General features: G+C 34.5%; 1 protein-coding gene across 1 annotated transcript in view; it reads right to left on the bottom strand.

Annotated features, from left to right (window-relative positions):
* Window positions 1-16,381, bottom strand: part of MGAT4D (MGAT4 family member D) — a 132,948-nt gene that overhangs the window by 16,208 nt on the left and 100,359 nt on the right. Inside the window, exon 8 of the mRNA XM_074276700.1 lies at window positions 1,147-1,258. Coding sequence (XP_074132801.1) covers window positions 1,147-1,258 — 112 coding nt within the window. The remainder of the gene's footprint in view (window positions 1-1,146; window positions 1,259-16,381) is intronic.

Here is a 16,381-nt window from a genome sequence, read left to right on the forward strand (position 1 = left end):
CTAACAATAATAATTGCTAACAATTAAGCTGAACTTTGAGGAAAGTAAACGTTTCTAAAGCAAGGAAATGATCAGGACATACATTCTAGAAATGGAAGGCAAACTTCATGTACAAAGGCATGGAGATAGTTGATGGCAGATTGAATTCAAGGAACAGATAATAAGCCAATTTGCCTGATATATGAGAGCCCTGAAATGCCAGGATGAGGGACTTTCCTTTATACTAGAAGCAACAAGGAGTTCTAAAGATTACATTTCCCATTTCCTTTCATACTGATGAAATATTGTCTGTCTAGACTTAGTGACGTGATCTCATCAAGTTTATCTAGATCCATTTAATCTTCTTGGGTTGCAACTCCCTAATGTTCAGGTTTTGTTTCTTGCCAATGCAAAGGTCATCCTTAACAAAGAAAACAGCAAAACAACAGTCACACAGTCTATCTTACCTTTTCTGTTACTGTCATGTACCTCCCATTTCTTTTGAATAGCAATCTAGATACTTCCTTTGATCCCCTTCACTTCCTTAAGAGAGCCAAACTGAGCCATCATTTATTATAATTCTGCATGTTTCACAGCTAGATGACATAGGGGACAGAGACCTGGATTTTGTGTTAAGAGAAGTCTCAGTTTTCTTATTTAAAAATGGATATAATTATAGTGTCTACCTTGAAGGGTGGTTAGAAGGACTAAATGAAATAAGGTAAAGTGGAAACCTTAACAAGCTCTATAAACATTGGCTCTTGTTTTTATTATGATGGAAATTATTTGAAAAAAAAAAAAGACTATTTAATAGAAGAATTTTTCTTTTGACATTTGCAGACATATATCTACCCAAAATATCACTACTATTTTGGATTGCTGTGTGTGGGTGAGACTAAATTAAATCTCTTTAGCTATGGCACACTGGTTTCTTCTTCATAAAAAAGCAAACCCCCCCCCCAAAAAAACCAAATTATGTATATTAGCATTATTTGGGATACTAGTATTAAAATTTTTTGTTAAAATGATCAATTTCATTGAAAATATTTCTTGTTATGCCTCTATTATTTGTTCAATATCAAATCTCTTCTTAAAATTCTTAAGATTTCTCAGCATTAATGGCTGTTTAAAAAAATTTGGCTCTAACAAAGCCAAGAAATTACTTACCAATAAACCCAAGTTTTGAGAATTCAAGTACAATCCAATCAGAGGTTTGCCCAAGTGCAAAATCCTTCATTGCCATAAAGTATTTTGGTTTGGCTATGATATCATCCTCTAGCTGGAAAAAAAAAAAAGGCAATACACAAATGATATTAGTTCTTCATGGCTTGTGATAAATATGTAAAATGAACTTTGTCTGAAATGCAATCACTTGCTTTAACAGGAGAAAAAATAGAATACAATTTGATGAGTGAACGCTATTAGTTTTACTCTCACTCATCTAAAGAATTGTGAATTTATTTTCCTATAGTGAAAGTAGACAGATTAAATTGCTATCCCCTTTTTCTCCCCAATCATTATCATTCAGTGACAATTTTTCCCCCACTTCTTTTCATTCTCATTCTTGTAGTTCTCGTAATTGGATACCATATAGAAAACTGCATTGGTGAAGTATCAAGATATTATTTATGTTAGATATTATCATTTGTCTAAGGTTCAAGTAGTGTGGCTGCTAAATATTTTTGATCAAGACAAAGGGATAATGAAAATGAATTGGATAATTTAATGGAGCTGTTCTTTTTTTTTTTTTTTTTTTTTTTTTCCTTATGGGGGATAGAGAGGGAAGGAAGGAACCTCATAAAAAGTTTGGACCTTTATGATTGGATCTTTGAAAGCAGAGAAACAACTTTACTAACTGAGATAGAGGCTGAGAGAATTCATTAAGGCTAACAAAATGCCTAGATAGCATGGTATACTGGAAATTATACTGGATTTGAGGTTAGGGAAAAAAAAAAGTGTTTAATCAATTTAGTCAGACATTTATCGTGAGAACCTGAGGGAGTCACTTAATTTTAAGGTCACTTCCAACTCTAAATCCATAATCCTATGATAAGAAATGCATATCTAACCACATCAATCATGTGTCCAACAACAGGGAGAATTAGACATTGCCTCTGATCTTCAGGATCTCTCAGATCTCACCAAAACAGAAATTATGCACTACATATACCACAATTTAGCTACCACCATGGTCTAGGACATTAAGACCCCAAAGAATATTTTAAAAAACCCTCCCTTGAAATCACTCAGCATCTTCTTCCTACTGCCCACGATGTTACCAGTTACAAGACTACTCTGGCCAACCCAAAACATGGACTGATAAAAAGACTTTCAAATGAAAGTAAAAGAAATTCTAATAATACAAGATTATTCTACACTAACTAGCCCCCCCTTCCATTTTTCCATTGTCTGGAGATTCAAATTGCAAACTATAGAATTATTCCAGAATCCAGGAAAACAGGCAATCTTAGCAGTGGAGGGAATGGGACAGGACAATAGGAGGCAGTGTTGAGCTATCTGTCATTCCACTAAGCCTGAGACAAAATCCAGCGTCCAGCTGAAGCTACTTCTCTCTAGTCATTGGGTTAGAAACCTTGGCAGCTACACCACCAATTACCAAGTTGGGAAAGAGGCTGGGATGCTTTGAGATCCAGCCCCCAGGGAAATCACCAGAAGAGGTAGGGAGTCAGAAGTGAACAATATTAGAAAAAATGGGGGTAAAGATTGAAATGATTAAAGATCTTAAGATGATGAAAACTCGAAAACCTTAAGCATACAGACAAATCAATAGTGATAACATTGACCCCAAAAGAACATAGGCTTCCAGATTCCAGATCTAATAAAGAGGTTCTGGCACATAAATAAATACTATAACACAAAAGAAAACAACTCCACATTTGGTGAGAGGGAAATTTGGAATTTGAGGAGAACATTGGACCACAATATACTATTATTCCCAAGTTTTTAAAGGACAAATGAAAATTATGAGTACAACTTCCAGTTGATCAATGATGGACAGAAACAACTACACCCAGAGAAGGAACACTGGAAGTGAATGTAAATTGTTAGCACTACTGTCTATTTACTTATACCTTCGGAGTCTAATACTTAATGTCAACAAGAAAATGGGATTTACACACATATATTGCATCTAGGTTATATTGTAACACATGTAAAATGTATGAGATTGCCTGTCATTTAGGGGAGGGAGGGATAACTTGGAAAAATGAATACAAGGGATAATGTTATTAAAAAAAATACTCATGCATATGTACTGTCAAAAAATTTTATGAATAAAATTAAAAAAAAAAAAAAGAAAAGAAAATTATGAGTACAGAACTTTATGGCCAATACAGCAGAAATAATTGGCAAAATAAAAAAATTTGAATCTGTAAAAGTTTCACCAAGAAAGAAAACTGAGGGTAACTCATTAGGAATTATAAGAACAAAGAAGTGAAGGATAATCTAGAGGAGAAATGAAAAGTAATAACAAGAGAAAACATGCATTTCATTTATAGTGAAACATAATGATTTTGAGGATAGGAAGTGTACAACCTGAGAAGTATAAGTTTCCAAGAAATCAAAAAATTTGAATACAATAATTATATGACTTACTGTCTTCCCCAGTTAGGAAGAAGCCATCATCAGATAATTCTATTATAAGAGAATTCCCAGATTGTATAAGAAGGAAATCAACTTCCATTGTTCATCCCCCAACCTCTGGGAAACTTTAAAAAAATTTTTTTAATAAATATTTTATTACTTATTGACTGGCTACTACATTGTAAGCCCCTGTTGTGGGGAAAATTTAACCAATATATAACATGAGGCCACTTCTCCAAGTATAATATCATTTATTAATAGTAGCATGTGATCTGTTCATAAAAGTTACAAAGACCCAAAATGAGAGATGGAAGAAGTGGGTGGGGAAGGGATAGGTTTTTACCTAGGTACAATTTTCTTCTGATTGGCTATAATTTCATTATTAGGACCTCCCTCTAGCAATCTTAATTGGTTAATATTTAAACGAGGAGATAAATTAAGAGTTTTCAGTTTTTCCCAATTATTTTATCTTTGGGAACTTAGGTGGTGGAAATAGGGGAAGATGGTCAATCAGCCCCTTTCTGACTCCTGAGGAATTCTCTGGGTAGCTTTAAACAACCTTTGAGAACCTTTGAATAGCAAGTCTGGGATCTGGTCCTCCCTCTCGAGTTCAAGGCTTTACCTTTGGGAAACTCCCAAGGCTATATTTACCCTATAAAAAATGTGTTTATGAGGAAGATCTTTGCTAAATTCTTTTCTGGACTAAGCCCACTATGAAGTATTCTCTTTCCCTCATACTGCTTTCTCTTTAATGGAGCCTTTCTTCTTACTCTAATTAACTCTAGTAATATAATCTACCAGTCAATGATTTACTCTCACCTCACAGAGTGGTCCCCTGATTAACTATGAGTTCCCCTGGGGAACTTATCTTTTTCCTTGTAAACTATATGCTCTCCCAACTTTTATTTCATATCTGCCACTGCTGGTGCCTATTTTATCTGTTATCTTTGTCTATGACCTATTACTCTAAAAACATCTGCCTTTTACCAAAGAGAATGGCTATTGTCAATTTGTGACATTTATTTTGCTAAGAATTGCTCCCTGATCTCATAAAATAATACAAGAAATAGTACAAGAAAATTGCTCCCAACTCTTGAACACAAAAAAGGAAATATCATTTGAATGAATATATAGATCACCTCCAGAAAACAAAATGAAAACAAAAAAACAAGACAGCTAATGTCAAAATAAAGTATCTTAAATTTATTAATTCAGTTTAGAAACAACATTTTGCAATTGATCAAATTGACTTTGGGGAGAACTTCTAAGCTATCCCCAGAGACCTGCCTCAGGGCATCAAGATAAAGTTTTATTCAGTTATCTGGGTGGGACTGGTTAAGTCCAGGACCATTTGTACTTACTTAGCTTGAGCTGGAGATTCCAACTCTATTAAGTTCGAGATTAGACACTCATTCAATTCTAAGATTCTCTATTCTAATTTCAGCTCAAACAGCCCTCACCAAGAGCTGCTCATAAAACAAGTTTCCTTCAACTCATCTTCTTGCAGAGTACCTAACATGCCATGCCAAGGAACCTCTCTCTCTCTCTCTGGCAAAAGTTGCAACCCTTTGCCCACTGAAATGCTATTCTCTTTCAGCATTACTCCCTCTTTATCTCTTTCTCACCTATTTCCCTTACAAGACCTTATTCACCTCTCTATTGGGATTTCTCTGCTACAGAATTTCTCTGCTAGAAAATCTCTCTCTCTCTGCCAGGACTCCTCCACTAGAATCTTTACTTCTCTGTCAGGACCTTGCCAGTAATTCTGTCTTTCTAGCAAAGGCTGACTTCCCAATGCCAATAATAAACTTCTTTTGCCAGTTTAACTTTCAGGTTCATAAATTCATTTACAAAGGACCTCTGCGCCAACCAAAGGGGTTCCCACAACTCCTTGCCCTGTGCCAAAACTCATCATTTGGGGACATAACCCAGAACCTCCTCACAGTGACATTGGGAGATCAGTAATAGAACTCTTTCTAAAAATACCCAAGGATACAGAAATGAAGGCAGAAGTTGAGGGGTGATAATGGTGGAGAGGTAGGCTTTGGGATTATTAATAAAATCTCCCAATCTCCTGCCTGTAGATGAAGCAATATTTTTTGTGGGATTTCTTTCCCCTCCATTTTGCAGATGAGAGAAATAAAGGCCAGAAAAAGGAAATACATTTGTCGATGCAATATTACCAGAATTACTGACTATATTCAATGAGCTAGCAGTGACAAAATGGATGGCCAGTGATCTAAAGCATTGGGAAGCTTTGCTCACCATGGCATTCCTTTTGGTTCATAGATGTTAACCATTTCCTCATTTCTTCTCAACTCTGCTGAGGAAGTTTTGGTTTGAAGGAGGAAGAAAAAGTTCTTAAAAATCTGAGCAAAACACAGCCTCAGGATACCAAACAAAAAGCCATTTCCTTTATAGCCTGGAGAATATTTTCACATATAAAATGTTATTTCCTCAATTTGAGTAAAATTTATCTGTTGATCAAATATTCATTTAAAAAATGAAAACATTCTAATTTATACTTGCAATCTATTAGTTCACATATTTTGATGTAAACTGTGTCCCCCTGATCTTTTGGGGGGCGTGGACCTAGGTTAGAGAAACCCTAAAAATCTTAATTCCTCCTGGCTTCTGGGAAGGGCCCCCACCCTTCTGTTCCTAGGGGAAACTCCCATGGAGATCTCCACCTACAATTCAATTGGAGATCTTGGCCTGGGACATAATCATCACCCTTTATTGAACTAAAAATTAGTCCCTCAAATTTATCAGGAGATTGCTCCCTAGCCTTGGGCCATAAAAACCCAATATAATCAAAGGCTGAACCCCAAACCTTTGTCAAAAATCTTTTCAGGATTTGACCTGCTGGGAAGTTGTTTCTCAGTGTAATAAACACATTTTTTTGCCACAAATCTCACCTGCATTCTTTCCCAAGAACCTGCGACACCAGCCTGGGGAACCTCTCACGCTCATTTCTTATATCTTAACAATTTCATTGGAAGTATTTGGGGGACTCATAAATTTCTTGATGTGGGTCAGTTTTTTTAAAAGCTCTAACAGATAACTGATCCTCTGTGAGTCTAGCACTGAACTTTAGGATTCAGCTTAATGAGATGTTAATAGACCCTAAAATAAACATTCTTGGTTTTTAGTATTCCACATACAGAAATCAATATAACTCACTCTCTCTCTCCCCCATCCCTCTTCTTCTCCTCCCTCTTCCTCTGCCTTTGCCTTTCTCTCTCTCTCACAAACACACACAGAGTTTCAACTTAATTCTATACATGTCATCTCCCTGCTTAGAATGTAAGCTCCTTTAGGACAAAAGCTGTTTTTGTTTTTTCCTTTTTCCCAGTGCCTTGAACTGTGAAAACACAGAATTAGTATTTAATACTGTACAATACAAAATTTTACTGAGACAAAACAACTATGGTTAAGCAAATAAAAATAAGTCACAAGATCTCTGATTAACTTATGAAAATATATCACATAGCTAATTTTATTACTTTTATTTTTTCTTATTTTTGTTGGTATATTTTACTTTTATAAGGATAAAGGGTAAGGTATAAGACCCTTCACCCCAGAGTTCCCCCACTATCTGTGACCCTCTAAAATCCTAATTTCCAACTGGGGTTTCCTTATAACTTATAGTAAAGACAATGAGAAAAAAAAATAACAATTTAAAAAAATCAATCTATCCAAGTATGTTTTTGCCTACATAATATTCTAAACTCATCATCTTTACAACAAAGGGAAAATAAGGTTATATTTTCCATTCCCAAGCTTTGTAAATTTTTTTCATTCAATAGTCAACTTCTTTTTAACATGATTGTAGCTATTGTGGATGATGGTTTCTTTTTCTACTTCTTTCATTCTATATTAATTCATTCAGTGCTTCTCTAAGTTCACAGTATTTTCCATTTCTAAAGGCACAGACAATCCTGTTGCACAATTTTTGGCCATTCCTCAATAAATGAGCATCTACTTTGGAGCCAGTTCTTTGCTATCAAAGAGATCATAAAGGGCTGCTATGAATTCCCTTTTCTTTGAAAAATTCATAAGTGCTTAAACAAATATGCTCTTTATACTATCACTTCAATAATGACAGAGAGCTACTAAAGTCCCTCTGGTATCATTTTTTAGAACTGAAAGAGACCTCAGAGGTCATCTAGTCTGCAACTCTTTTCATTTTATAGACATTTTATAGACTGCCTCCATTTCCTCATCTGTAAAAAAATAAAAAGGGAGGGGGGAACCTATCTCATGGAAGCCATGGATGTGAAGTGATGAGTATCAGAAGTCATACTGGAATCAGTCTTCTAACTCTAGAGGTCTTTGTGTTGTAGTACAGCTTTTATTTTATTAATTAATTAAGCTATTATTTATTTGTTTGTTTGTTTTTGCTTTTCTTCTGTAGTTATTAGAAAATGGTCTAGTTTTCTTTAGTGAATATGATGGTTTCTTTGGTTTTAGTAATATCCAACACTTCATTATCCTATTTGAGGTTTTCTTGGCAGTTAAAAAAATAATAATAACTAAAAGTTCCCATTATCTCAATATTTTGTAGTTTTTAATAATACATGATTACTGTCAAAGACCTTTTCTGCAAGCTATTAAAATAAGTATGGTTTTGGTTTTAAATATGATTAATTGTGTAATAAAGCTTTTAATGGTTCATTGTAATATATAGGTGGATCCTGGATCCTCAAAAATTATGTGAACAGAAACCAAATTCTAGATAAGGGGATTCTTAAGTTCTAAGATCCTACAGCATGTCACCATAACCCAATTTTGCAATCTGACATTAATCTGTCATCTATTCATTGACACTCTTCAGGTCTAGAGGCACAGAACTCCAGGTTGCTTGCAGGAAATTGCCCAGTGCCCTCAATGATACTAAAGTATTTAAAGTCTCACATTTTGAATAGTAGTGTTCTTCCCACAACGTATCTTCTTGATACAAATAGTGAAATATCATAAGGTACAGAGGTTAAAATGAAAGATGACTAAAAAGGGCACTGGAAAGTGTTTCAGTGGGAACAATTAGATTTGTTACCAGAAATTACTTTCATGTGAATATATCTAAGTTAAGAGCCTAAGGGGTAGTGGAAACAGAATTGGGTCCTGCAGAGCAGTAATGAAAGAGACCATGTCTTCAGTTAGGGAATTGAGTAATAAATAGATAATGCAAGATTTAATGGATGTATGTGTATGTGTGTGCATGTGGATTAATCATAAAAATGCTTTACTCCATATTGCAAAATGAATCTTTAAAGTTTCTCCTTCAAATCAATTCTCTTGATTTCCTAGAGACTGCCCTTGGTCTTGTATACATTAGGCTCAAATATAAATGTGGAAATATGTAGAGAAGAATAGCACAAGTTTAAAATATATTGGAAGAAAGAGAACAAAATTTGACAAGGTTTTGCAAGTGTGAGTGGTGAAAACTCTTTGCATGTATTTTGAAAATTTAAAAAGGCTATTAAAAATTTAAACAGGATTCTTTGATAGCTAAAAGAGGAAAAGGGAACAAGCTTATTTTAAGCACTACTATGTGCTTAATATGATTGTTTGCACTGTTTAAGTACTTTATAATTATTTATTTTATAATTTATATTTATATATTTAATTTCTATTTTCTATATTATAATTTTAAATAATAAATAAATTATAATTTAATATATAATTTATATGCTTAAATTATAATAATTTATAATTATTATGTCATCTTCACATCAATTCTGAGGGGTAGGTCCTTTTATCCCAATTTACATTTGAGGAAACTGAGGCAGACTTGCTCAGAGTCACACAGCTATTAAGTATCGATGAGGCAAGATTTGAACTCAGTTTTATCTGACCATGCACAGTATTCTATGAACCATATGCCATTCAGTGTTCTAGGCATTGTGCCACTTAACTGCATCAACCAGAGGTATCTCAGTTCAATGACTATCTTTATCAATCACAGCACTAAACAGGGAAATAAATATTTTCTAAATGTGTTTGCCAATGCAGTAGGAGACATACTAAATGTAAGAAAAATTCCTGACAGCTGAGGAGGTCCCCCTAACAAGGGCTATTTACAATGCTGATTCAATTTCAGAACATTGTAGTGCCTCCTTGAAAAGATCTATACTTACTCGAATGTGTCAGTGAATAGAGTGCTGTCTTTGCAATTGGAAAGATTTAAGATTAAATTCTATCAGCCATTTCCAGCTGTGTGGTCCTGGGAAATTCATTTAAAACCTTTCTGCCTCCATTTCCTCATCTGTAAAAAAATAAAAAGGGAGGGGGAACCTATCTCATGGAATTATTATAATTCCTTCACAATTATTATTGTGAAGCTCAACTGATATATATATAAAATCAGCTATATGTGTGAACATATATGTAATATATAAATACAAAACATATAAAAATACATGCAAATATATGAATATTTTTTCAAAACCACAGAGCTTTTATAAATCTTAGCTATTATTATTGTCAGCCTAGCAGCTCACTTAGGAAAACCCAAATGGATGAGAAATGCCTGTTACTAGATGAATTATGTCATACAGTCATATAGGAAACCTATTGAATTCGTCCAAGAACATCTTTATCTACAGTATCTTCAAAGATTCCAAGCAACTTCATGTCAGCAAAACTTAACATCAACATCTTTACAATAATAGCCTGATTACAGATCCTATAACATCAGGACCATAGAAGAATAAAATCTGTAGGTAACTTAAAGGACAACAGAAGGCATCTGCTAACAAAAAGGAGACTGTAACAAGAACTAAAATGGAAGAAGTGATATAAAATGCATCACTGAGGATATGAATGATGGGGAAAGAGGTGAGGAAAGGGAAAAGTAATGACAAAGGATATATATATATATATATCCTTATAAAAGGATAGCTTTGGTTTGTTAAAAGAATCAAAGGAAGGACTCTAGCCCATTAGTTAAGTCTTCTGCAGCATATTCACGGAAGGATAAGGGCAAGAATTTAAGTGAATGCAAAGACATAAATGAGTTATAATATGCATTGGTAAAAGAACAACTCACTCTAATAAAACAAGAGACATATATATATATATATATACACACACACACACACACACACACACACACACACACACACACAATTATTAAAAGTCTCAAAGTATGATGATTCAACCAAACTCAAAACATCCCATGCTCTAAAGCCCCATAGATTTTTTTAGGTTTCAATTCCAGAAATTTAGATAATGACACTGAAAATAAGGATGAAATTATTTCTTCTCATTGAATTTTTCCCCAAAGATTAAAAGTTAAATACACTTTTTAGAGGATACCAAGAATTAGTAAGTTTTTTCTCATCGATTCCACTTCATGAAATCTATAAGTAGATTACTGGTGCAAAATAACCTTATGGCCTTTTTTTTTTCTCTGATAAAAGAACACAATAATGATATTGCACAAAGAGGAACAAGGATATAGCAGTTATGCTGTCATTTGGCTACAGAAAGTCAAACTTGATAAGGAAAGAAAATTATATTTGTTAAATAAACATACAGATAATTCAGTCTTTTTGTTTTTCAAAAGCATCATAAAATCCTATAAAAAGGCTCTTTGTACTATGAGAAACAAAGAACTGTGGTAGAAATGTTGCCAACGACGGTGTATTTTCACTATGAAAGTTAACAATGACACAGAAAAATATCACAGGAAGACTTGTGTTTATTTGGTAAAGAAATGTTCCATTATATAGAATTATAATTCAAATAAAGTATTTCATAAAATTTAAAGGAAGCCAAGAGTATCTAACACCTTTCTGCAATAGTACTAAGCCAGAGACCCTAAAAAGAGACTAAGTTTACAGAAATTCTATAAAGAAAGCAAATTATGATTATCTTTCCACTACATTTTCCTTCCAACAACCTGTAATCTTTGACCATTACACACGTATATAAAGCAAAGCAACAGGTATCAACATTTCTTATACCCTTCTGGACCCTAATACCCTATACTGCTTTCAGCTAGCCAATGACTTTCAATTCAAGTGCCATGTTGGTCTTGGCTCTTGAACAAGTATTCTTGAATTATTTTGTGTTACTGGACCATTTGGCAGTTTTTTGAAGCCTATGGATGGATCCCTTCTCAATTATTATAGTGTTTATTTTTAATTTTTAAAATTTGTAGCTCAAGAAAATGATAAATTTCAGTTAAGAGTTTAATGAAAAATTTCTTACCCATTGTACTACATGGACATCTTTAAAATATATTGACAAGCTCCTTGTGGGTCCAGAATACAAATTTTAAGAACTATTGCTCTACCTGGAAAGTCTTATATGAACTGATGCTAGAAGTAAGAGAACACTGTACATAGCAAGAAGCTTAAGTGATGATCAACTGTGATGGATTGACTTTTCAACATTGAGGCAGTTCAGGACAATTCCTAAAGATTTGTGATGGATAGAGTCATCTACATCCAGAGAGAAAACTATGGGGACTGAATGTGGATCAAAATATAGTATTTTCACCTTTTTTAATTTTTTGTTTTGTTTTTTTCCCCTCTTAATCTGATTTTTTTTTTTCTTGCACTGGACAACAAATGTGGAAGTATGTTTAGAAGAACTACATATGTTTACCCTATATTAACTTTCTTCTTTTACATTATTTTAAATGGCTTGGTACTCACAAACCTAGCCCTTAACTTAGCACTGGGTGAGGAATTTGGGAGTCTCAAATTCTATATCTTTTCCCGACACTATGTATTGCTATGTAGTCTTATCATGTCATTTATTTAGATTTGATTTTTTTCATATTAGCACAATGAAAGAGTAGAGCCAGAGGATGGCTTTCTAAAAAATAAATAAATAAAAGCTTGGGCAAAATTTTTTGGTGGAGTGATTTTTTTTTTTTAAGAACATACAATAAGTTAGTAGACCATACACCAAAATGTCAAAAGAATCTAAATGTGTAGAGAATCCTTTGTAATAGAACTTGCTTTAAAGTTTTTACTAGTGGTTGTTTTACATATTAAAAATTTTCTACTATAAGATACAAACAAGACCATTAAGTATCTATTTGACATGCACATGTCACATAACTGAGATTCAAACAGGTATGTACGTGTATTCAGAAGACAAAAGATTCTTTTGATATTTTGATGCTCCATTAAGCCAAATAATGTCAAAAAAATTCCTAAAAATTCATGTCTTACTTTATTGCATGTAAGCAGTAAAAATTCTTCAACTGGTGGTTCCATTACTCAAACAGCTAGAGGTCCATTAATCAATCAGGAAGGAAATATCTGAGCTCAAGTTTGGACATAAGACACTTAGTACCTGTTTGACTATAGCCAATTCACTTACTTTCTGCCTCAGTTTTCTTATCTATAAAATGGAAATAATAATCCATGGTTATAAGGATAAAATTGTAAAATGTTTTGAAAACCTTAAAATGCCTTATAAATACTATTATTATTATTATTACCAATTATGAATTGATTCTATGAATTAAAATGAATGAAAAGCCCAGCAGATATGACAGGCTATTGTTAAAATTTTGAGCAGAATAGGGACCAGTGGAAACAAGTGATATCACTATCACTCAGGTCAATGAAATTAATCTGCAGTTATGTTTTTTCTTTTTATATTATAGCTATTTTCTCCACTAATGGTACATCACCACCTTTTGCTTTTTCCAATTTGCTTTCACAAATTGGTCCTGCAACATAATGGGATAGAGGCCACAGTCTGATATCTTAGAAGCAAATCAGGACTCCAGGATTGTAGGGCACTCTGGCTCTGTTTGGGAACGAGGAGAAGATGCTGTTGAAATAGTGGTCACCCTTCACTTCAGCTGAAGTCATAGTTTCCTCCCTAAGATGCTGGGAAGGTGGTTCTCTGTCCATGGCTCCTTTTTTTTTTTTTTTTTTTTTTTTGAAAGTAAGGAAAGGAGGGGCAGCTAGGTGGCGCAGTGGATAGAGCACCAGCCCTGAATTCAGGAGGACCCGAGTTCAAATCTATTCTCAGACACTTAACACTTCCTAGCTGTGTGATCTTGGGCAAGTCACTTAACCCCAGCCTCAGGGGGAAAAAAAAAAAAAAAAAAAAAAGTAAGGAAAGGGACACTCCTTGCTGCTCAGCTTTATCTTTAGGACCTAACAACCTCAAGCTTCCCCTGGTTTCCTTTAAACTCAAATCCTGTCTTCTATAGGAGATCTATTCTTGCTCATGACCATTGCCAGTACTTTTCTTCTGAAACTATTTTCCATTAACATTGTGTATATCTCGTAAATAGTTGTTTTTTTTTTTTTTCATTTTGTCTCCATCCCCATCCTTCCACCTCACAACAGATCATTAACTGCTGAACAGCAGAGACAATGTTTTTTCCTTTCTTTATATCTACAGGACTTAGTACAGTGCCTGCCACATAGAATATAAAGTATGGAGAGATTCTAAAATATTTAAGTAAGTAATACCTCATATAGGCTCATCTCCTCTAAAGAGGCAAGAAAAGGACTCATTTTTAAATATTGTCCTTCCATTCTATGTGAATGACACAGAAAAAACTCCCCACCTAATTAACCTTGGGGTTTCTGATCCTTTAATATTGTGTGTATCAGTCTATTATAAATTTGTTCAATTACTTTTGATGCATGTTTATATGCATTTCTGTCCTTAAGAGCTTAAAATCTCCTCTTGAGCTAATTAAGCCCAGATAGACATCATCCTTATTGGTGTCCTCTTTTATCAAGTGAAATGAGTTAATTACAGCAAATAAGAACACATGTATTCAATCCATGACACAGTTTGGCATAAATCACGGGCTAAAATAACAGCCTATATGGATAAGCCTGAATTTATGACAAATTTCAAATTAGGGATCTAAAAGTAGCTGTCACATTTCACATTTTCATTCCAGTTCCCTTGTGCATACACAGAAAGCACTTAACTGTAACTAAGCCTCTCTCAAAGATGCTTTCAGCTTTAGAAAAGCACAATTAGTTGATGGAGAGCTCAATGTAAATGGATTTGAGGAAAAACTGTAATAGTACACAGCACTGGGGTGAGGCGCCTACTTTTTTTCAGCTGTTTCTCTCTGCCCATTCCAAAACACTTCCTAGAGTGCTGAATGAATGCTTTTTGATTGAATATAATTGAATAGTAAGCTGAGTTGCATGAATGTATGGAACAACCGGAAGGAGAACTGGACTTGGGCTGGGTTCAAGTATGGGCTGCTACTTCCTACTTCTGTGATGTTGGACAAATCAGTCACTGCTCTTCCTTGGGCCAGACTTTCATCCAATGGATTTCATTGGATAAGTTCCAATCTACCTTAAGGGTAAGGCAAAAGGAAGAGCTGTAAAAAGATCAACCTATATTTAAATGAGATAATTAACCTTAGTCCATTACTACAAAAGTATAGTTAGAAATTGCTGTATTAGTACAATTTTGGCCCATCTCCTGTGTCTGATATTGACTTTAAAGGCTCAGCAAATTCTGAAGCAACACAGTTGTGAAGCCATTCTACAAGATGTGTCTATGGCACATGAATCACGTCCCATAAGTGAGGCTGGGGTAAGTGACGTGCCCAGGGTCACACAACTAGGAAGTGTTAAGTGTCTGAGACCAGATTTGAACTGGGGTCCTCCTGAATTCAGGGCGGTTGCTCTATCCACTGCGCCACCTAGCTGGCCCCCAAAAGTGATTCTTAATGTCATAATCAGAGAGCACCTGTGGTCCAGTGGGAATTGAAATTTGTAAACATTTGACAATGAGCCACTTGTATTTTCAGAAGCCAGTTTTCGAAGATTCAAACGGATATGGAGTTTCAGAATTATTTCTGGGTTTAGAGAGAATAAGGTCAAGTAAATAATCTTTGCATATGCAAATATAAATCATTTTTCAGCCATTTCAGAACCTTTGTAACCCCATTTGGGGTTTTCTTAGCAAAGATAATAAAGTGGTTTGTCATGTCCTTCTCCAGCTCCTTTGACAGATGAGGAAACTGAGGTTTTTTATTTGGTTAAATGACTTGCCCAGGGTCACATAGCTAGTAAATATCTGAAGAAAGATTTGAACTCAGGAAGATGAATCTCTCTAACTCCAGGCCTAGTCTTTTACCCACATTGCCATCTATAAAATATCTTCCTAAAAATTTCTAAGATGTACATTTCCCTGTTACTTCCAACAGAGATGCATGGAGGGATAAAGGCACTTTCTGCTGGTTTATTGCATAGTCTTTTTGTAATTCTCATGAAAAATATTTCACAACTGCAGATTTATTTAGAATCAAAAGATTATAACCTTTACTCTGTGCTTCAAAGGAAAAGGTAAAGTTGGAAGGAATCTAGAGATCACCTGCTCCAACCCTCTCATTTTACAGATGGGGAAATTGAGTTGAGTCTCAAAGAGTTATGTGATTGCAGAGGTGGGATGTAAACAGAGATTTGGTGCTGATCACAACAGGAAGAGGAACAATGCAAAGCTTCTTAGCTGAGAGCCATAATTACTTTAAAAGAGTTCAGTCTGACTGTCCACAGAAGAAAAGCCAAATGGATGAAGAATGTCTCTTGTTGAGATAATTAAATGAAATTAAACAGACAAGTCATAGATTTATGCTATATGCTGGAAAGACACTGCATACAGATGATGAACCCAACCAAAAATTAAGAGGAAAAACAGGAGAACCTAGAGAGGGCTAACTTAAGAAAACGAAGAGCTTTTAATGGCACTGAAACAAAGATCCATTTTTTAAATGATATTCTTCTAATAAGAAAGACAATGTGGCAAAGTAGCCAGCATTGGAGTCTGAAAGAAGCAG

The sequence above is a fragment of the Sminthopsis crassicaudata genome, chromosome 6 (genome assembly GCF_048593235.1).
Source record: "Sminthopsis crassicaudata isolate SCR6 chromosome 6, ASM4859323v1, whole genome shotgun sequence".
Taxonomy (NCBI): Eukaryota; Metazoa; Chordata; class Mammalia; order Dasyuromorphia; family Dasyuridae; genus Sminthopsis; species Sminthopsis crassicaudata.